Source organism: Dipodomys spectabilis, unplaced genomic scaffold (genome assembly GCF_019054845.1).
Source record: "Dipodomys spectabilis isolate Male_0828 unplaced genomic scaffold, ASM1905484v1 ptg000108l, whole genome shotgun sequence".
Classification (NCBI taxonomy): domain Eukaryota; kingdom Metazoa; phylum Chordata; class Mammalia; order Rodentia; family Heteromyidae; genus Dipodomys; species Dipodomys spectabilis.
In genome coordinates, this window is record NW_024870785.1 from 4367554 (window position 1) to 4389794 (window position 22241).

The window sequence follows — 22241 nt, forward strand, 5'->3', positions numbered from 1 at the left end:
GAATTCACCGGGGATTGGACTTCTTCTCATGAAGCAAGGTATTAGGGAAAGTTTGGCCAAGGTTAGAAGAGTCTGAGGGACTGGGTCATGTTATAGTCTCTCTTCTCATGGTCCCCATGGGCGACAACCCTAATAACTGCCCTGGCTGGTGTAGTTCTCAAAGACCCTTAAAACAGATAGGTTGTAATCTGGCTCCAACTGGCAACACCTCGGGCTGCAGGGCATAGGGTAAACCCTACCTTTTGCACATGCTTACAGTAAACCTCACCTGTGTGTGGTCTGGTATGACAGTACAATCCTTTTCTGTAGTACAATCCCATTGGTCACCTGTGCGTGACCAGGCTTGACCTCATGGATTTTGCCTTTAAAAACCAGAGAATGGGGACCACTCGGAGTCGCAGCATCAGCTCCCGAGCCTGTCCAGCCACCCTGACCCGTCACTGTAGGAACCTTCTCAATAAAGTTGCTTCTTTATTAAAAAACAGCTTTGTTGCGGTGGTCTCTGTCACTCCGGACAACTGGGTGGGCTTGCATGCTTGAGTGGGAGTCTTCTTACTACACCTCCATCCCTTCTCTTAATTTTCCTCAGCCTGATCCGAGCTTTGAATAGATGATGCTGCCACAGGAAATGGCCAATAGCCCGGCCTTTTGCCAATACTTGGCCACACTTTTAGGGCCTGTGCTGGGTTCAGATACCTCCATTGCCTGTGCCTACATGGATGATATAATTCTGGGGCACCAAGACCCGGGACGCCTGGAGGGCCTTCTGGCCCAGGTTCATACCATATTAAAAAAGGGGGGTTTTACCATAGCCCTCAATAAAATTCAAAAGGTAGCTCCTTTTAAGGTGCTCGGGTCCTACCTTACCTTAAGCCACCTTAAGCCTTTGCTGGATATTCCAGCCTCTCTGATCCTAACCCAACTTCAAAGTCTTTTAGGGGTAATCAGTTGGCTGTTGCCATGGGTTTCTGTCCCTAAAGATAGTCTTGTGTCTTTATTTGCCTTACTAAAAGACAGGATGCCCCAAGACGTTATTATAATTACAGACAGCCATCGTGCAATACTTGTGCAGTTCCAAAAAGCCATGGATGAAGTGTCCCTGAGGAGGTATTCTGTTTCTGAGCCCATTTCCCTTGGGTTGTTTGCAGGGGTCACATTGATTTCTGCAGTTTTAAGTCAAAGGGGGGGGGAGCCATTAGAGTGGGTTCACACTCCCCTGGGGGGCACACCTCGGGTGTACTCTCAAGCAGACCAACTTGCCGATGCTATTGTCAAGGGAAGGACCCAAGCCCAAAGGCATTATGACCTCCACCCTCACTCCATTGTTTTTTTCGGATGGCAGACGTTGAGTGCTCACTCGTTGAGTGCTCACTGGAGCCAATGCTCATCTTGCTCTCTCCCTGGAGGGGTTTCTAGGCCAAACTGACTGCCATTATGGGCCATCCAAATGGACTGTCTTGTTATGGCAACTTCCCCTCCAAATGCCTTCTCTATTTTCTCCTACGCCTATTCCTGGCACCCTCCATGTTTTTCTGACGGAGGTAAGGCAGGCTCTGCGTATGCAGCCTTTGAGGAGCAACAAAAGACCCCGAGCCAACAAAGATTTCAACCTTGTCAAGGGTCAGCACAATATAAAGGGTCAGCACAATATAAAGAAATGCTGGCCGTAATTATGGCCCTTCAGGACATTCAAAAACCCTTTAATGTGTATTCTGATAGCCTTTATATGATTAACTTGCTCCCCCATATTCCCCAGGCACATATTAAGCTGGATGAAAACCCTATTTCCCCCCTTATGGTTACCTTAAGGGCCTATTAGAAGGAGGGGAGCCCCTATTCATATTCAACATTTGAGAGGGCATTCAAAACTTCCTGGGTTTTTATCCCTAGGCAATAATTGGGCAGACCAGTTAGCTACTGGCCCACAAGCATTAACGTTACAAGAGGCCACCTGTTCACATGATTTAACCCACATTAATTGGAGATTGGAGAGGTCTTCAACATAGATTTCCTCAGATTCCTGTAAAGGACCTCAAAAGGATAGTACATACCTGCAAAACATGCCAGCCCTTCTTAAAAGTACCCCCGTTACAACCACTAGGGGTAAATCCCAGAGGCCTTAAACCTAACGTCCTCTGGCAAACGCATGTTGCTCATTTCCCAGCCTTTCGTAAGCTTAAATATATATGTCTATATCTATGTCTCTATAGATACCTACTCAGGAGCATGCTGGGCCACAGCACATACAGGAGAAAAAACTAAACATTCACAAGCACACTTTCTTCAATGCTTTGCCACCTTGGGTCCACCTATAATGGACCCTGTTTTGTTAGTAAAGCAATGTCAGAGTTTTTTGATAGATGGCATATTACTCATACTACAGGAATTCCATATAATCCCCAAGGCTAAGCAATTATAGAAAGAAAGCACCAATATCTTAAGGAACAATTATTAAAACAAAAAGGGTGAGTTAACCCCCATATACAGTTACAGATAGCTTCGTTTACCATTAACATTTTAAATTTTTCAAAAGGGGCCACTGAATCCAGATTTCAGAAGCACTGGGGACAACTAAACCCTAAGCCCCAAGTGAAAGTCAGGTGGAAGGACCCCCTGACAACAATGGAGAGGACCTGACCCCCTAGTTACCATGGGCAGGGAATTTGGATACATTTTTCCCATAGGGGAGACAGCCCCCATTTGGATCCTGGCCAGGAACCTTAAAAGAAGGAAAGCTATAAAGATAACTACTAACCAGCCCTTGAGAAGCTCTTGTGTTCCCTAACAATTGCAGATGGCGATACTCCAGCTGTTGGCTGTCCTGACCCTCCCAGTCCCCCGCAATGCCCCTATGCCACACCAACCTCAATGGGTAGCCTGGGCAGTGATCAGTGCTGGCAATGGAGAAATCATCAGTAGCACCACAAGAGAAGCTGTCCCTTCGACCTGGTGGCCTGACCTTCTTCATTTTGACCTCTGTGATCTGGCTAAGAGGATCCTGGGATGTTGGAGATTGGACCCCACTTCACCAAGGATGACATGAGTGTTGGGGGTCCATGAGGATGCACCGTGCCTCATGTGTGGGACCCCCAATACCCAGGCTGCTCCCATGGTTTAAAGAGGGCAACCTTATGAGATACGGATGTTTACATATGCCCCGGAAGTAACTGCTTCGGACATTTCTAACTTGGCGGAGCAGACGTTTATTACTGTGCTAGGTGGGGATGTGAGGTAAGCTCGTGGACAGCAGGGTAAGTATAGAAAGCTTAGGTGCATGAGAGGGTGACCTCTACAGTGATTGGCTGGTTCCTTTTCCTCCCATGCCACACGGTTTTTTGCTTTAAAAAGTGCTTGCTGTGTGGTAATAAACGAGTTCTTGCTTGACTTGACTTCCCGCTGCGTTTGATTGTCTCTGGGGCTAAGGGAGGCTGGGGAACGGGGGAGCAGCGCACTTACCTTTCCTCCGACCCCATCGGTCTTTCAAGGGGCGGGCGAAGGACCAACATCAGTCCAGAGAGGCTGCCTGAAAACAGCATAAGGAAGCTCAGTGAAAGCTAATGATCAGTAGGACATGGAAACAGAAAATGTAAAGCGGACACCCGGGGCTCATGCCTGTAATCCTAGCTACTCAAGAGGCTGAAACCTGAGTATTGTAAGCCTGCACAGAAAAAAGTCCATGAGACTCTTTCCTCCAATTAATCACTGAAAACCAGAAGGGGAGCTGTGAATCATGTGGTAGAACATTCGCCTTAAGCACAAAAGTTCAGCCCAGGCCATGAGTTCAAGCCCCAAGATGCACCAAAAAAAAAAAAAAAAAAAAACCCACAAAAAACAATATACGAATGTGTAAAATCACAGTGACAACCTTGGTGCACTTGATACACAGTAAAAACAAACAGGAAAGCATGACAGGAAAGTAAACCCGGCTGTTGAAGAAGTAGGTACGAGAGGGGGAGTGGAGGGTTAACACGGGGGAATGAGGATGGATATGATCAGGTAGTTTATTGGTATGTGTGGAAGTAGAACAATGAAACGATGAAACAAGGAGGCGGGATGGGGAGGAGTGGGTAAGGGATACATCGTATACTTGAGTACAGATATCGCAATGAATCCCTTTTTATATCTGCTGTCTGGTACTTCAACCAATAAAAATAAATTGGAAAAAGTGGGAGGAGGGAAAGAAGTTCTCGGACAGCAGAAGCTGGGTTACAGAATGTCTGTCCTCATAGGAGAGATGTGCACCCAAAGCGAGAGGCTTCATTTCCCCCTAGATATTAAAGATGTTATCTGGCAGGCTGGAGGCTGCCCGGGTGGCAGCAGGGGGTGCCTTGCTTTGGCTGGAGGTCTCTATCTTAGGCTGGATCTAGACCAGTTTTACAAATGCAATAAAGTCTTGGTATCTGAGACATGTGCTGTGCTGTGATCTGCGAACAAAGCACACACCGGGCCCAAGACACCTGCCTGCCCTCTGCCTAGAGACGGACAAGTCTGGTAGTTAAATGCCTTGAAGTAGTGGCCTTCCCACCCTTCATATCCAAAGGCTCCTGACACCAAAATAAAAAAAAATTCTTATCTTAAAAATTGCTCTTTTAAAACATTTGGTTAGGGACTGGAAAGTTGGCTCAGGGTAAAGTGCTTATCTTGCATGCATGAGGCCCTGGGTTCAATTCCTCAGCACCACATAGGCAGAAAAAGCTGGAAGTGGCACTGTGGCTCATGTGGTAGAGCACTCGCCTTGAGCTGAAGAGCTGAGGGACAGCGCCCAAGCCCAGAGTTCAAGCCCCACGACCAAAAAAACAAAACAAAAAAAAACACTCATAACCTACTTATCTACTGGTATAATAAAAAACATAAAGTCCCTGGAGTCTACCCTACCCTGTCCATTTCCCTCTCGCAGCTACCTGGATATTATATTTACCATTCCCTACTTTTTTTTTTTTTGGGTCCGGTCGTGGGGCCTGAACTCTGGGCCTGGGCGCTGTCCCTCAGCTCTTCAGCTCAAGGCGAGCGCTCTACCATGAGCCACAGCGCCACTTCCGGCTTTTTTCTTTTTGCTTATGTGGTGCTGAGGAATCGAACCCAGGGCCTCAGGCATGCAAGGCAAGCGCTCTACCACTGAGCCACCTTCCCAGCCCATCCTTCCTTTCTTTATTCATTTCTTTCTCTTTTTTTTTCTGTGCTACTGGGGTTGAACTTATAGTAGATAGGTAGGTGCTCTACCACGTGAGCTATACTCCCAGCCCTTTGTGTTTTAGTTATTTTTCAGACCGGGTCTCTTGGTTTTGTCCAGGCTGGATTTACCCACAATCTCCCATCTGTGCCTCCTGAGTAGCTGGACATGCACCACCCCCAAGAAGGACCACTGAATCCAGGCCAGCGTAGCATAACAAGACCTAGTCTCAAAAAAAAGAATAAAAAAGGGAGACAGGCATCAGACGAGGTGACTCGAGCCTGGAGTTATGAGATGGGGATGGGGATAGTGAGAGCCAAGGCAGTTGGGACATAAGTGTGCCAGACCATCCCAACCAATGATTAGCATGGGCAGTGGCCACCTGCTCTTCTCCCAACCACCACAAAAGCACAATGGCTGCCCAGAGTGGCCCGGGTCATAATCCCTAGTCATACAGAGGTATCAGTAAGCATGTCACGCCCTAGACCCGCCAAGGCATAAAGCAAGATGATACCTAAAAAACTGGTGGCTAAAAAGGGGCTTGGGCTGGGTGCCAGTGGCTCACGCCTGTCATCCTAGCTACTCAGGAGGCTGAGATCTGAGGATCGCGGTTCAAACCTAGCCCGGGCAGGAACCTCTCTGTGAGAATATTATCTCCAATTAACCACCAGAAAACTGGAAGTGGTGCTGTGCCTCAGAGTGGTAGAGCACTACTTGAGCAAAAAAGCTCAAGGACAGTGCTCAGGCCCTGAGTTCAAGCAACATGACCAACAAAAAAAAAAAAAAGGGCGGGGGGGGGGGGGGGGTCACCAGGCGCCGGTGGCTCATGCCTGTAATCCTAGCTACTCAGGAAGCTGAGATCTGAGGATCATGGTTCAAAATCAGCCCGGGCAGGAACATCCATGAGACTCTTATCTCCAATCAACCACTAGAAAACCAGAAGTGGTGCTGTGGCTCAAGCCATAGAGCGCTCGCCTTGAGCTGAAGAGCACAGGCCGAGTTCAAGCCCCATGACAGACAAGAAAGAAAGAAAGGAAAGAAAGAAAAGAAGAAAGGAAGGAAGGAAGGAAAAGAAAGCAAGAAAAGAAAGAAAAGAAAGGGGGGGAGGTTGATTGGAAGCATGGCTCAATGATAAGAGTATATCTTCAGGTCCTCAGTTCAGTCCCCAGTACCACAAAAAAAAAAAAAAAGCAAAGGAGAAGGTGGAAGATAGAGACTTTAAAAATGCAGTCAGGAGCTGGGAAGGTGCTCATCTTGAGCTGAAGAGCTGAGGGACAGCGCCCAGGCCCAGAGTTCAAGCCCCATAACCAACAACAACAACAACAAAATGCAGTCAGAACCAGGCACTGGTAGCTCACATCTATAATTTTACCTACTCAGGAGGCTGAGATCTGAAGATCACTACTTGAAACCAGCCCAGGCAGGAAAGACCATAAGACTCGTAGCTCCAATTAGCCACCAGACAATCGAAGTGGCACTGTGGCTCAAAGTGGTAGAGCAAAAGTGTTCAAGGACAGCACCTAGATGGAGATCAAGCCCCACAACACTCTCTCTCTCTCTCTCTCTCTCTCTCTCACACACACACACACACTGCAGTCAGAAGGTCACAAAGAGATCAGGCCTAAGAATGCAATCTCCATCACCCTTTGGCTGCAGGCTTCTAGAAGGACCAGGTGATTATGGAATGCATCTGGATTCAAGATGCTCAACAGGAGGTTGTCAGACTCTTGCTTTATAAACAGTTGCTTGGCTGGGGATGTGGCTTAATGGTAGAGTGCTTGTCTAGCATGCATGAAGCCTTGGGTTTGATTCCTCAGTATCACATAAACAGAAAAAACCAGAAGTGGCACTGTGACTCAAGTGATAGAGTGCTAGCCTTGAGCAAAAACAAGCTCAGGGACAGCGCCCAGGCCCTGAGGTTAAGCCCTAGGACTGGCAAAAATACACAGTTGCTTTACACATTCTTTAGCTTCTGCTGGTCATTGTGGGCCCTGGTGAGTAGTGCTTGCATTCTTTCCTAGCTTCAGTAGGAGTGTCTCTCTAAACAATCCACTAAGGTTTGGATGAGTGTTACCATATGCCCACAGGATACAGGTTTGGTCAGGAGGGTGGCAGTTCTAGGAGGCGTCTCTGTCAGGCCTCATGAGAGGTCTCTAGTCGTTAGAGGTGAGCCAAGGGCATTGTCAATCCCCAGTCTCTTTGGTGCTGCCTAGTTGCCCAATCTTGGAGTGAAAACTTCCTCACTATAAGCCAAGCTGAATCCTGTTTGAGACAGGGTGTTGGTATGTAGCCCACACTGGCCTGGAAATCATCCTCCTCCTGCCTCAGCCTCCACTGTGCTGATCCTTTCCTCTCTACCAGTTAATTGTCTCAGGTATTTCATTCAAGTACTGTGAAGCTGACTAATGCAATTACTTTGTAAGAGCTTTTGTGACTGGAAGCTCCACTCTCCCAGCCTTCTTCAGACACGAGTTCAGGGCTATCTGAACTGTATCTCAATTTTGCAATCCCTAAGACCCCAAATAAATTTCTTTTATGTTTATACTTTCTAAACTTGGATTATTTGGCAGTTTGGTTTGTTTTGCCAGTCCTGGTGCTTGAACTCAGGGCGTGGGCACTGTCCCTAAGCTTCTTTTGTCCAAGGCTAACACTATACCACTGGAGTTACAGTGCCATTTCTGCTTATTTCTGTTTATGTGGGCACTGAGGAATGGAACCCAAGGTTTCATGCATGCTAGGCAAGCGCTCTACCACCAAGCCACATTCCCAGCCCCATATTTAGCAGTTTTTATTCTCACTGTATTGTTTAGTTTTACATACTTGTGAGCTTTATATAAATAAATGGGGGGGGGGGTCTGGGAATGTGGTTTGGTGGTAGAGTGCTTGCCTAGTATGCATGAATTTGTGCTTTCTTTTGGTTGGTCATGGGGCTTGAACTGGGGGCTATCCCCGAGTTTTTTTGTTTTTTTGGTTTGGTTGTGGGGCTTGAGCTCTGGGCTTAGGCACTGTCCCTGTGCTCTTCAGCTCAAGGCAAGCCCTCTACCGCTTGAGCTACCGCACCACTTCCAATTTTCTAGTGGTTTATTGGAGATGAGAGTCTCACGGACTTTCCTGCCCGGGCTGGCTTTAAACCGTGATTCTCAGATCTCGGCCTCCTGAGTTGCTAGGATTACAGGCGTGAGCCACCAGCGCCGGGCTTGTTCCTGAACTCTTTTGCTCAAATCTAACATGCTACAACTTTGAGCCACAGCCTCACTTCCAGTTTTCTGATGGTTAATTGGAGATAAATGTTTCACAGACTTTCCTACCCCAGCTGGTGATCCTTAGATCTCAGCCTCCTGAGTAGCTAGGATTACAGGTGTGAGCCACCGGTGCTTCACTATTGAACTTTAATTTGTTGTCTTCTGGTCCTACTCTGGTGCCAAATGAACTGTTTGGCTGCAGGGATAGGGTACAGTCATGCTTAGCAGCATTTGTTAAAACTGACAAAAGAATCACGCCCTGCATCTGTAAAGATCTAAAAAGGCACAGTGACATGGGTCACTCAGGAGGTTGAGGCTGGAGGATTGTGAGTTCAAAGCTAGACTTGAACAAACAACAACAAACAAAACACTGGAAAATTCACTCCTATACATCAGGTGTGTGTACAAGAATATTCATAGCAGCCTGATAATTAGCCAAAGGCTGGAAGCCTCTATAAACACCAAAAGTAGACTAGACTAAAAGTTTATGGTAGATGAATACAACGGAAGCTGTAGTCAAAAAAAGGTGGAGGGAAAAAGCACACCTCATCTGGTGTGGTGGTGCAGGTCTGTAATCCCAGCGCCTGGCCTTACACCTTTGCTACACTATAAGACGCTGTCTCAAAAAGAAAAAAGAAAAAGATCTGGTGTGTGGGGAGCCACACAGTAACCCCTTTATTTATTACGGCTCTCCCGCCTTGGTGAAGGTGCAGAAGGCAGGGAGCACCCTCGGCCTGCCCCGAGGGAAGGGCCGCTGCTTCTAGGCAGGGGAGGGAGGCGTGCAGGGCGGTTTTGTTTCGCTTTGCTTTTTAGGGAACTACTCACAACCGAGGCGGACGGGAATGTGGAGAAGCCGGGTTCGGATACTTCCCGGTGCAGGTGTGGACGCCCGTCCGGCCTTGAGCTCCATGACCCGGGCGGGGACGTTCTCTCGTTGGCCCCAGGTGTTGGGGGGGGCAGGCGTGGGGGGGCAGTGGGGGGGGCGGGGACGTTCTCCCTTTGGCCCCAGGTGTTGGGGAGCAGGTGTTGGGGGGCAGGCGTTGGGGGGCAGGCGTTGGGGGGGGGCAGTCGGGGGGGCGGGGACATTCTCTCATTGGCCCCAGGTGTGGAGGGGCAGGCGTGGGGGGAGCAGGTGTGGGGCAGGTGTTGGGGGGCAGGTGTTGGGGGAGCAGGCGTTGGGGGGCAGGTGTTGGGGGGCAGGTGGGGGGCAGGTGTTGGGGGGCAGGTGGGGGGCAGGTGTTGGGGGCAGGTGTTGGGGGCAGGTGTTGGGGGGCAGGTATTGGGGGAGCAGGTGTTGGGGGGCAGGTGTTGGGGGGGGCAGGCGTGAGGGGGCAGGTGTTGGGAGGTGTAGGTGCTGGGGGGGCAGGCGTGGGGGGGCAGCCGTGGGTGGGCAGGTGTTGGGGGCAGGCGTGGAGGTGCAGGCGTGGGGGCAGGTGTTGGGGGCAGGCGTGGGGGGGCAGGCGTGGGGGCAGGCGTGGGGGCAGGCGTGGGGGGGCAGGCGTGGGGGCAGGTGTTGGGGGCAGGCGTGGGGGGGCAGGCGTGGGGGCAGGCGTGGGGGGGCAGGCGTGGGGGCAGGCGTGGGGGGGCAGGCGTGGGGGCAGGTGTTGGGGGCAGGCGTGGGGGCAGGTGTTGGGGGCAGGCGTGGGGGGGCAGGCGTGGGGGGTCAGGTGTTGGGGGCAGGCGTGGGGGGGCAGGTGCTGGGGGGTCAGTCGTGGGGGGGCAGGTGTTGGGGGCAGGCGTGGGGGGGCAGGTGTTGGGGGCAGGTGCTGGGGGGGCAGGCGTGGGGGGGCAGGTGTTGGGGGCAGGCGTGGGGGGGCAGGTGTTGGGGGGGCAGGCGTGGGGGGACAGGTGTTGGGGGGGCAGGCGTGGGGGGGCAGGCGTGGGGGGCTGGTGTGGGGGGGCAGGCGTGGGGGGGCAGGCGTGGGGGGGCAGGCGTGGGGGGCTGGTGTGGGGGGGCAGGCGTGGGGGGGCAGGCGTGGGGGGGCAGGCGTGGGGGGCAGGCGTGGGGGGCAGGCGTGGGGGGGCAGGTGTTGGGGGGGCAGGCGTGGGGGGGCAGGCGTGGGGGGCTGGTGTGGGGGGGCAGGTGTGGGGGGGGCAGGTGCTGGGGGGGCAGGCGTGGGGGGGCAGGTGTTGGGGGGGCAGGTGCTGGGGGGGCAGGCGTGGGGGGCTGGCGTGGGGGGGCAGGTGTGGGGGGGGGCAGGTGTGGGAGGGGCAGGTTTGGGGGCCAGGCGTGGGGGGCTGGTGTGGGGGGGCAGGTGCTGGGGGGGCAGGCGTGGGGGGGCTGGTGTGGGGGGGGCAGGCGGGGGGGGCAGGTGTTGGGAGGTACAGGTGTGGGGGGGCAGGTGTGGGGGGGCAGGCGTGGGGGGGGCAGGCGTGGGGGGGCAGGTGTTGGGGGCAGGCGTGGGGGCAGGCGTGGGGGGTCCGGTCACCGGCCGCCCGGCCGCGCACAGCGCGCACTCTCTCAACCTGTGGGGTCACAGGAGGGCGAAGGTGCGGCATCGACGGCGCCGCGGCGGCGTCCCAGGCCCCGCTCCGAGGGCTGACCGCGGGCTCCGAGGGCTGACCGCGGGCGCCCAGGGCTGCCGGGTCCCCGGGCGGGTGTGCTGGAGCCCGGTCAGAAGCCTTTGCACCCCGCCGGGGGACGGGCAGGCTGCGGAGCCCCGCGGACTTCGGACCCGGCGCCGGGCGGCCCGGCGCGCACGGACCTGGCGCCCGGGGCGGGGGGGGGGGGGGGGGGGGGGAAGGTGCGCGGGCCGGGGCGGGGGGGGGGGGGGTGCGGGAGGCGGGCGCCGGGGCCGGGGGGGGGGGCGGGAGGCGCGGGCCGGGGGGAGGGGGAAGGTGCGCGGGCCGGGGCGGGGGGGGGGGCGGGAGGCGGGCGCCGGGGGGCGGGGCCGGGGGGGCGGGAGGCGCGGGCCGGGGGGGGGGGCGGGAGGCGCGGGTCGGGGGGGGGGGCCGGGGGGGGCCGGGAGGCGCGGGCCGGGGGGGGGGGGGCCGGGGGGGGCGGGAGGCGCGGGCCGGGGGGCGGGGCCGGGGGGGGGTGCGGGCGCCGGGGGGCGGGGCCGGGCGCGTCACGCCGCGCGCTCGGGATTGGCGGCCCGCCGCGGCGGCTGCAGACCGCGGAGTAACGGGACGGGACCGCGCCGCGCCGCGCCATGCCGTACCTGCTCATCAGCACGCAGATCCGCATGGTGAGTGCGCGCCCGGCTGCCCGCCCGCGGTGGGGCCCAGCGGGGGGGGGGGGGCGGAGGGGCGGGGGCGGCTGCTGGCCTGGGACACCCGAGGGCGGAGGACCCCGGGAAGGGGCCAAAGCTCCATCCAGAAAACTCGGGGAGTCCCATTCGACTCTGGGTCGTGACCGCCCGGCCCGGTCCGAGCGCGGCACCCCCCCCCCCCCGGCCAGCGCGGGCCTCCGGACCCCCTTCCCCCCTGGGCCCCAGCGCGGACCCACAGCGATGCGCGCGGAGCCCACAGCTGAGACTGCGGCGGGCTCGGGGACGGGGCGGGCTCGGGGACGGGGCGAAGTCTGGGACGGGGCGGGCTCTGGGACAGGTGGGTTGTTCTGGGATGGGGCGGGCTCTGGGACAGGTGGGTTGTTCTGGGATGGGGCGGGCTCTGGGACAGGTGGGTTCTGGGATGGGGCAGGCTCTGGAATAGGTGGGCTCTGGGACAGGTGGGTTCTGGGACAGGTGGGTTGTTCTGGGATGGGGCGGGCTCTGGGACAGGTGGGTTCTGGGATGGGGCAGGCTCTGGAATAGGTGGGCTCTGGGACAGGTGGGTTCTGGGACAGGTGGGTTCTGGGATGGGGCAGGCTCTGGGGCCAGTGGGCTGTGGATGTGGAACCGGGCACCGGCGTTCACCCCTGAACAGGAGGGGCAGTGGTTCAGGACCCCTCACCTGTGGCTGTTCAGATGGTTTTGGGCCCTTCCCCCACACCCTGCAATTCCTCCAAATGTTTTTTGTTGTTTTAAATTTATCTTAGGGGGGCTGGGAAGGTGGCTCAGTGGTGGAGCGCTTGCCTTGTAATGCATGAGGCCCTGGGTTCGATTCCTCAGCACCACATAAGCAAAAAGAAAAAAGCCGGAAGTGGCACTGTGGCTCAAGTGGTAGAGCGCTAGCCTTGAGCTGAAGAGCTGAGGGACAGCGCCCAGGCCCAGAGTTCAGGCCCCACAACCGGACCCAGAAAAAAAACAACAAAAAACAAAACAAATAAATTTATCTTAGGGCTGGGAAGGTAGCTCAGTGGTAGAGTGCTTGCCTGGCATGCATGAGGCCCTGAGTTCGAGTCCTCAGCACCACATAAGCAGAAAAAGCCAGAAGTAGCACTGTGGCTCAAGTGGTAGAGCGATAGTCTTGAGCTGAAGAGCTGAGGAACAGCACGCAGGCCCAGAGTTTGGGCCCATGACCAACAAAAAATAAATAACTTACTGGTCGTGGGGTTTGAACTTGCTGTTCTATCTGAGCCGCTGCCACAAACCCAAAACAGCTTCTAACCAGGATGTCTCCTGGGTTATGGATGTCTCCATAAACCATAATAATCTTTTTTATTGCCAAACAAGATCCCCTTATAAAGCTCTAGTAGTTTGGGGGTGTGGTCTTTTTGGGATTTTATTTTTTGAGATAGGTCTCACCGTGTAGCCCAGGCTGGTCTTGAACTCTCAGTCCTCCTGAGTGCCATGTCCCACTCTGCTTCGGGGAGTCAGGGACCACCTTCCCAGCTTTGCGCCTCCACAGACCCCGCCCCGCAGCCTCTGTGGCTTACTTACCTTGCAGGAGGTGGGTCCTACCATGGTGGGCGATGAGTACTCGGATCCCGAGCTGATGCAGCATCTGGGGGCCTCCAAGAGAAGCGTGCTTGGAAATAATTTGTGAGTAAGGTTTCCCTCAACACCTCCATTCCCCCCACCCTCCCCCAGTCCTGCCCAAGGGCCAAAGAGCCCAGGACAGACAGCCACATGGGTCGAGAACTCCCTAGAGGACTGTGTCCCTGGCCTCTCCCCTCAGTACTAGGCCCACCGATCCAGCGCGGCAGAGAGGTCTCCACATTAGAGGGCTAAAAATCAGGTCACCAGCTCACTGCCTGGGCAATCAGCCACTCCCCCTTGACATCCATCATCCCACCTCCGCGTCTACACGGAGACCATACCACTCCCTTGACCTTCCTAGCCAGTACTGGGAGAGAATAGCGGGCCACACCGGTTGGGGGATACTGAGAAGACTTGCCCCATGAGTCCCAGTTCAAATGGAAGGGGTTAAGGGAGATGAACCTATCGAGACCCTTGGGTTAGGGGTGGAGGGCAGAAGCCAACACCATGATGTGCACACGAGACATTTGCCTCAGGATGTTAGCTTGGGCCAGGCTTGATGGATTACACCTGTAATACTAGTTACACGGGAGACAGAGTAGGAGGACCATGGTTTGAGGCCAATCTGGGCAAAACAAAACCTACGCAAGGCCATCTCAACTACTAAGCAAGGCACAGTGGTGCGCATACTAGGATAGAGGTCTGAGGCTGGCTTTGAACAAAAACACAAGACCCTATCTGAAAAAGAAATAAGACTGCCTGGCCCAGTCAGCATGAAGTCCTAAGTTCAAATCCCAGGACTACTCCGCTCTCCTCCCAAAAGGAGTTCCAGGTTTTGGGCATCAAGCCCCTTTTGTTTCATGGCATTTCAACACCCAATAAACCTGAAAAAGCTCCTCAGGAGGCTGAGATCTGAGGATTGCCATTTGAAGCCAGCCCGGGGAAGGAAAGTCCATGAAGATCTCACCTTCAACTAACCACCAGGAAACCAGAAGTGGCACTGTGGCTCAAAGTGGTAGTGTGCTATCCTTGAGCACAAAAGCTCAGGAACAGCAAATCCAAGCCCAAAACCTGCAAGAAGGAACAAACCAGCATTCCTTAAGCCAGGAGCCAACCCTGTAGCCCCAGGGCTGCAGGACAGCCTGGAAGGGGGCCTGTGCTGCTGCGCAAATAGCTGGGGGGAGGGGGGGGGGAGGCTGTGGGGGCTGCTCTGTCCCTCACCTCCACCCCGGTGTCTTTGCAGCTATGAGTACTACGTCAACGATCCGCCACGCATTGTCCTGGACAAGCTGGAGCGCAGGGGCTTCCGCGTGCTGAGCATGACAGGGGTGGGCCAGACACTGGTGTGGTGCCTGCACAAGGAGTGACCCACTGCCATGGACCTGGTCCCGCGAGTCCTGTCCCACTGGCTGTCCTGTTGTCTCTTCCCAAATTGTCACCCCCTTGGCCCAGCACAGAGGGGCAGTGAGTGGCCCTCAGAAGTCCTGCTCCAGGGTCCTTGCCACTGCTCCCAGCTGCCCCTGGCTGCAGGCCTGGCCCCAGGACAAGGGTACCCCCGCCAGATTCCGCATCTGGGGAGGACAGCCTCACCATCAGTCAGGCGGGGCCTGCAGAGCCAGTCTAGGCCAATAAAAGGCTCTGGTTCATGGTCCCTCCTCTGTTGCCAAGTATGACACTGCTGGGGATCTGTCTCCTCCTGGGGAGGGGGTGAGGGCCTGGGCGGGGCCTTATGAGTCGAGGACCCTACACCTAGGTGGAAGGAACTCTTCATGAGGTAGAGGCTTTTTCAAAAGTTTATTGGTGCTGTTTAAGAAAAGGGCTGTAGGACGGAGGGCTGCAGCCAGGCTACGTGGGCTGCCCCTCGTCTTCCTGCTGCATCCGGGCGATGAGCTGCTGGCGCTCGGCAGCCTGGCGCATACGCATCATGACAAGGCTCTCGTAGTCCCTCTCGGACAGCACTGAGCCCTGGGGGACACGGGGAACAGGAAGGGTCAGCGCCACAGAGCACGGCCCCACAGACCACAAACTGGGGACAGGGCCTGGGTAGATAATAAAGGTCAAGGAGGGAGGACCAGAACCTCCACTGTTCCCTCCAGCTCTCCTGGTGGCGCACCTGTCCCTGGGGCCCACCACTCATTCAGCCCCCGGCGGAGTCCGCAGAGCACTTCACACCTCCTTGTGAATCATCACCCTGCCTTCATTCCCTCTCCACCCTGTCTCTGACTCTCCTTCCCTCTACTGGGGCATGTGCTTGGTTTCTAGTGGAGGCTGTAAGGTGCAGGGTCCAGAGGCTCTGCTGGGCTTCCCGGGGTCTGGTTGAGGCCTGGCTCCTGAGCACGCTGGAGAAGGGAGCCCTGTACAGCATGGGGGGAATACGGAGGGCTAGTTTAACCACAAGAAAGCCAGGCATGGTGCTGGGAAGGTGGCCCAGTGGTAGAGTGCTTGCACGCATGAGGCCCTCAGTTCGATTCCTCAGCACCACATAAGCAGAAAAAACCAGAAGTGGGGCTGAGGCTCAAGTGGTAGAGCGCTAGTCTACAGCTGAAGAGCTGAGGGACAGCGCCTAGAGTTCAGGCCCCACGACTGACAAAAAAAAAGAAAAAAAGCCAGGCTTAGTAGCTCACGCCTGCAATCCTAGCTACTCAGGAGACTAAGATCTGAGGATCCTGGTTCAAAGACAGCCTAGGCAGCCCCATCTGAGAGACTCCTCCAATAAATGATTCAGAAAACCAGAAGTGACGCTATGGCTCAAGTGGTAGAGTGCTCACCTTCAGCTGAAGAGCTGACAGACAGTGCCCAGGCCCCGAGTTCAAGCCCCACAACCGAAAAAAAAAAAAAAAAAAAAGCCAAAGTGGAGCTATGGTTGAAAAGTAAGCTGCTAACTTTGAGCAAAAAAGCTCAGGGACAGGACCCAGGCTCTGCATTGAAACCCCAAGTCAAGCGCACGTATGCGTGTGCACACACACACACAAAATAATCATCATCACAAGAGTAATCATCACCACAATGGCTGCACCCAGCAGAGCCCTGAGCTGCCGATCCCACGCTCGCTCTGATAGGTCTGGAGCAGCAGAAGCCGGGAGCCCTTCCTGTGGTCAACAGGACAGAGGGGGTGCAGATGCCATGGCCTGTCTGTAGCGGAGCTGTGCAGCCCTGCTCTGGGGCTCTCTATCTGGCTGACACTCATCGGACAGGCCAGGAGGAGGCCAGGGGCTGAGATGGGGAGGAACAGGGGAGTGGCTGGCATGAAGTAGCCAAGTCCAGGCCAACTGGTTTGAAGGAGGGGGTAAAGAGCAACAGAAAGTGCTGCTCAGATCCTCACCTCCACAGCCCAGCCTACCCCGACCCTGGCTCCTGAGTGGCCCTCAGCCAGGCCCCCAGGACATCCCTGGAAGGGCTAGCCCCCTCTGCAGAAGAAGGGCTCAGAACAGGGCCCCGCAGCCAGAGGGGGAGCAGGACCAGGACGCTGGCCCTAATTGCTCTATTCCTGCCTGGAGGCCCTCCAGGTAGAGGAGGAGGAGGAAGCAGCAGCCAGCCTGGAGGTGAGGGCAGGGAGGCCACGCTGCTCTGCCAGGAGAACCTGGAGCTGCCCTTGGCATGCCCCTGCCAGCCCTGGGAGGAGCGGGCCCTTCACAGGCATGAGGCTGCTCCCCATCAACACCCCCGCCCCCCATTCCGGCAGGCTGTGCTAATAAGCCCTGTCAGTAGCCCCAGGGCTGAGTCACCCCACCAGCAGCAGGTCTCTTCCTTCCCAACAATTGTTCCACACGCCTGCCTTTCAATTAGCTCCCACCGCTGCGCTCCTCCCAGACACACTGGAGGCTGGGCGCAGGGCCCTTGAGTGCTGGGGGGGGGGGGGGCGGGGGGGGAGTGGGGTGGACTGTGGTGAGAAAGGAAGCTTGGTGACACACCAACCAACCAGGCTGCCCCAGACCAGTCCTAGGAGGAATCCAAAGCTCCCGACTGCCCTGGGGTGTGGGTCACAGCTGCCCAGCCCGCGGATGCTGCAATGACCTCACAGCGTGAAACCCAGCTTCCCACCTGACTGAGTCAGCTGGAAACAAACACATCGCTGCCGCACGCTGGCACCACAGCCACGCCACTCATCAGTCCCACAGCAGCGGCAGCCGGGCGCAGTCCTCCGCTGGCCTAGACAGAGGCCCAGGGCCAGGAACAGCCAGAGACGACAGCCAGCGGGGGCCCTCTGCCTCCTGCTCGGAGCGAGCGCGTGGAGGCTGAGTGCAGGGAGCCCCGGCCAGCCAAGATCCAGCTCTGCTGCCCCGCGGCCCCGCTCCACCTCGTAAGTGCTGCTTTTTTCCTCTGGGGTTTTTCCACGTCCTGTGAAGTAACCAGGCCACAGGATCCCTGGGGAGCTCCCTCTTCCAGGCCCGAGGACTTGGCTGAGCAGAGACCCAGGGCTGCTTCTAGCCCCTGCCAGGGCTCTCTCCCCGATTCCTGGCATCCACTAGGGACCAATGGTCACTAGTTGCTCTGGGACACCTGTGCGGGGCTTCTGAGAGGACAGGCCTGTCCGCTGCCTCTCCAGGGCACATGGAGACCTGGAGGAAAGGCTCCTTCCGCAATGCCTCCTTCTTCAAGCGGCTGACCCTGGGGCGGCCCCGGCGCCTGCGGAGGCAGGGCAGCGTGCTCAGCCAGGCCAGCACTGCGGGCGGCGACCATGAGGAGTACAGCAACCGCGAGGTCATCCGGGAACTGCAAGGGAGGCCAGATGGCCGGCGTCTGCCCTTGTGGGGGGATGAACAGCCCCGGGCCACCTTGCTGGCTCCTCCCAAGCCCCCTCGTCTGTACCGAGAAAGCTCCAGCTGCCCCAACATCCTGGAGCCCCCAACCCCCTACACTGCCGCCTACGCCGCCACCCTGCCCTCCGCGCTGTCCCTGGTGGGCCCGCTCCACCACTTCTCCGAGGAGGACCTTTCGGCCACACCCGCCCGCCCGAGGACGCCTGCTCCGGACCTCGGTGACCCCTTCGTCTCCTTCAAAGTGGACCTGGGGATCTCACTGTTGGAGGAAGTTCTACAGATGCTGCAGGAGCAGTTCCCCAGCGAGCCCCGCTGCTGAGTGTGGTGAGGGCGGGCGAAGTTGGGGTGACAGGAGGAACAAAGCCTGGGGACCCGGGAAGGAAGGTACAGCAGGGGATTAAGGATCAGGCAGGGGCAGAGACCCATGGCTCTCCACCTCACCCCAACTGGGAATGCTGGGGATCCTTTCTGGCAGTAGCCCGGAAGGAAGCTGGCGAGGCCAGGAAAGGGAGGCCACACCCTGAACCACAGGAGCCAGGCAGAGGCCCGCAGAGGAGGAGAGGGCGAGTCAGGGTGTAGGAGGACAGTGTGGGCAGAACGCCGTGCCTGCGCCAGCCTCTTAAAAGCCACTAGTAACAGGTCCCAGCACTTGGAAGACGGGGTCCAACCCAGGCCACCAGGAAGGGGGGTGCTGAGAGAATGGGGAAACAGCCCAAGCCAGTTGCCACTTGCTACACTGGATGCTTAAGTGCCAGTTCAATGCAAGTTATAAAACCAACCCAGGCCTCATCACACGAGGCACACTGGACCAAGGCCTCGTCGGTGCCGCCCGCTCACAGCACAGCATGAGACCGGCATCACTGAGCAACACTGGTGTTTCTGGAGCCCTCAGTGGAGGGCGGGGAAAGGGACTGTCAACACACCATCAGCAGAAAGGAGGGCACAAGCGCTTCAACCTGCCCACCGGCTGCCCAGCCGCGCTGGACGGAGCAGCTGCAGGGACTGACCGCCAGCCACCAGCAAGGCCCCAGCCTGCAAAGCCACGGCACTTTGGGTCTATCTAGCACTATTAGTGACCCCAGTCTTTAGGAAATGCTGTGAAAATAGTAGTAGATTTCCTGTCCAGAAAAGAGAACTTCCTGTCCAAAAGAGGGAGGACTTCCTGCCCAGAAGATGGGAGGACTTTCTGTCCAGAAGAGGGGAGGACTTCATCTAGAAAAGGGAGGATTTCCCATCCAGAAGAGGGGAGGATTGAGCCAGAGGATGAAGATAAGTGATGAGGAGGCACAGCTGGCCTCTGGAATCTTCTACTGGGACGAGGGAGTTCTGCCTAAGCCAAACCTCTGATGAGGAGGCTGCCAACCAGGCCGCCTCCTGGGCCGGGCTACCAGCTGCGCTACTGCCGCGTCCTGCGGCCTGGCCAGGAGCCACAGCACTTGACTGGACTATGTGATGCCGACCCTCAGCCTACCCAAGAATGGGAGGGGGGAAGGAGCTGCGGCACACGCGGCCTCTGCAGCCCCTCTTGTTCCTCGGTGGGGGAACTAAGCTGAAAGGCTCCTCTATACACAGAGGAGGTAATAAAGTTCTTTTTAACACAACATATGGAGTGTTACCTGGGCTCTGAAATACTATGTTAAGGTGAGAGACTGAGGTCTCTTCTGTCTTTGTTGTTTGCTTGTTTGTGTCGGTCGTGGGGCTTGAACTCTGGGCCTGGGCGCTGTCCCTCAGCTCTTCAGCTCAAGGCGAGCGCTCTACCACTACAGCCACAGTGCCACTTCCGGTTTTCTGGTGGTTCATTGGAGATAGGAGTCTCACGGACTTTCCTGCCCAGGCTGGCTTTGAAATGCGATCCTCAGATCTCAGCCCTTGAGTAGTACCCACCCTGAGGTCTCTTCTTAATCAAGGTGTGATTTAGATTATTTAGGATACTTCATGGTCCTTCTCTGTCCACACCTCAGGCAGAGGCAGGACAGGTAGGTGAGCACAGGTCTTGCTAAGCCAGTGAAGGATTGTGACGTAACACAGAAGTGCCTCAGTCAGGGTCCTGGCTCCTGCCCCTGCTAAAGCCATCAGTCCTGGGGCATACACAGCCAGAAGCCCTGCAACCTGCCCTCTGCAGTCAGGCCTGAGGGACAAGGGGAACACAGTTATCCTAGAGGTAGCACGGGGCCAGCCCTGGCTGGAAGGTACATACTTCTCCATGAGGGGTTACCCAGACTTGGCTCAGCGGGAGGCCATATTATTCCTAGAGATGTTGCTTCTTCATACTTAATCTCTGTGTGGGAAGCTAAGAGACATATCTTGAAAAACAAAGCTTGTAAGGACAAATCTGCCCCCAGCACCTGACTCTTTCCTTAGCACTGTGCCGTATAAGCTCCAGTGCTTCAACCAGTAGCAGGGGCTCCTGGGAAGGGGACAGAGGCTCACCAAGTACAGGATAAGGGAAGTACTTAGGGTACTGTGAAGGGCTGGGGGTACACCAGCAGTAGCATATGCTTAGCAAGTAGGAGGCCCTGCATTTGCTCCCCAGCACTAGAAAATAAAATAAAATCACAGGGGAGAGGGTCCCTCTGGGTCTTCCTGTGTGGGCTGTCAACCTCACTCCACTTGTATCCACCTAGACTTGGGAGGGGAGAGCCTGAGACGATCTCACACAGGAGGAGGACCTGAGCGCTAGGCAGGCCCAGCTGGGTGACACCTGGCTTCTTACCTTTGATTGTCCTGAGTGGCTGGGGCCTGTGGTGCCCCGGGGCTGACCTTCTAACCAGGAAATCTTCAGTGGATTGTCCACCAGGCCCACTTCATTCTGGACAGCCAGCTCCTGCCAAGCAGAACATCCACCCTTTGGTCCTGTCCATCTGTCAGCTATAAGGGAGCTTCCCTCTATACCCCCCCCTCCCCAAAGAAAGGAGCTAGCGTCCTACTCCCCCGTGCGGCGCTGAGGACAGCAGCAAGGTGGAAACGGCAGCATGCTGCGGCTGCCCTCAGCTTGGGGAATGAGAGTGCTGCGGGTGGGAAGGCTCTGTAGGGCTCCTCCCTAGACAGGCACAGGATGGGAGAGTGGAGTGCAGGCAGCCTGAAATCAAGTCAGTGCACCACCCCACCCGCCCTGGGGGTCAGAGGACCTATGTAGAGATGCTGACTGAGAGCTGGCTGGGAGATCTCCTCAAAGTGTGGACTTAACAACAGAGTTCCTGCCCTAGCGTGCCAGGGCTGCCAGGGCCCCGCAAGCCCCATGTAGGACTCACCGCAGCCTTGACCGTTGCAAACTCCACTACCGCGGTGCCTGCCTTCTTCCTGGAAAGCACCAGGTTGAGAACTTCGCCATACTGTGGGACAAGAAGGGTCTTGGTAAGCCTGGCTGGCCCTCTGATTGGCCAGCTTGCATTGGCTGCCCTGGGCCTACTGGGGCATTTCAGCCCAGGGCTACCTTTCTACTGCTCGGGGACCAGAGAAGTGAGATCAGAGATGGAAAAGAAAGGTTGCTTGTAGGAATGCAAGACAGCAAAGGAGAAATGAGCAAAGAACTCAATGGGGACCTAGGCTGGCACAGCTGCTCCAGCTGGCTGAAGGCAGGGAAGAGGAGGGGGCTCTCAAGCCACCCTCCCCCACCTTCTCTCCTAGAACTGGTGTAGCCAAGCCTGGTGCTTATAAAGGTAAGGGCTATACTTGGGCATCAAAGGAGGAAACAGGCTGGACATGTCCGCCCCAGTGACAGAGGACACGGCCCAGGGAGAAGTCTCTAAGGTGTCTACGAAGCAAGAAAACAACACAAAAAACAAGCAGGTAGAGATGAGAGGGGAAGTCCAGAGCGTGACAGTCCTGCACAGACGAGCGCAGGCAGAGGCCACAGCTCAGCCCAGAAGCCTGGCGCAGACCTTTTTCAAAAGCTGCAGGAGGACATCTTGGGAGTAGCCGCCTTGGGACTCATCCTCTTTCTGGCATTTCCATTTTAGCTGAAAAAGAAAGATGGCAGGTTCAAGCCCCACAACCGACCAAAAAAAAAAAAATTAAGACAGCAGGGGCCGGTAAGGTGGGTCAGTGGCAGAGCGCTTGCCTGGCATGCATGAGGCCCTGGGTTCAATTCCTCAGCACCACATAAGCAGAAAAAATCAGAAGTGGCGCTGTAGCTCAAGTGGTAGAGCATTAGCCATGAGCTGAAGAGCTGAGGGACAGCACCCAGGCCTAGAGTTCAAGCCTCAGGACTGATAATTAAAAAGAAAGAAAGAAAGAAAGAAAGAAAGTATCAACAGACACTGGCCTG

General features: G+C 56.1%; 3 protein-coding genes across 3 annotated transcripts in view; 2 read left to right on the forward strand and 1 right to left on the reverse strand.

Moving 5' to 3' along the window:
• Positions 1 to 11509: 11509 nt before the first annotated feature.
• Gchfr (GTP cyclohydrolase I feedback regulator) lies at positions 11510 to 14865 on the forward strand. Its single transcript, XM_042687944.1, has 3 exons — positions 11510 to 11600; positions 13183 to 13277; positions 14458 to 14865. The coding sequence occupies exons 1-3, from the start codon at positions 11565 to 11567 to the stop codon at positions 14579 to 14581; spliced, it is 255 nt and encodes an 84-aa protein (XP_042543878.1). The 5' UTR covers positions 11510 to 11564; the 3' UTR covers positions 14582 to 14865.
• Positions 14866 to 14989: 124 nt separating this feature from the next.
• The window catches only part of Dnajc17 (DnaJ heat shock protein family (Hsp40) member C17), a 33135-nt gene continuing 25883 nt past the window's right edge, over positions 14990 to 22241 (reverse strand). Inside the window, exons 8-11 of the mRNA XM_042687930.1 lie at positions 21856 to 21933; positions 21226 to 21306; positions 20688 to 20798; positions 14990 to 15179 (exon numbers count right to left, since the gene is read on the reverse strand). Of these exons, the coding sequence (XP_042543864.1) occupies positions 15060 to 15179; positions 20688 to 20798; positions 21226 to 21306; positions 21856 to 21933 (390 nt within the window). The 3' untranslated portion in view covers positions 14990 to 15059. The remainder of the gene's footprint in view (positions 15180 to 20687; positions 20799 to 21225; positions 21307 to 21855; positions 21934 to 22241) is intronic.
• CUNH15orf62 (chromosome unknown C15orf62 homolog) lies at positions 17098 to 19623 on the forward strand. The gene has a single exon (XM_042687942.1). It carries the CDS (start codon positions 17766 to 17768, stop codon positions 18291 to 18293), a length of 528 nt encoding a protein of 175 aa, XP_042543876.1. The 5' UTR covers positions 17098 to 17765; the 3' UTR covers positions 18294 to 19623.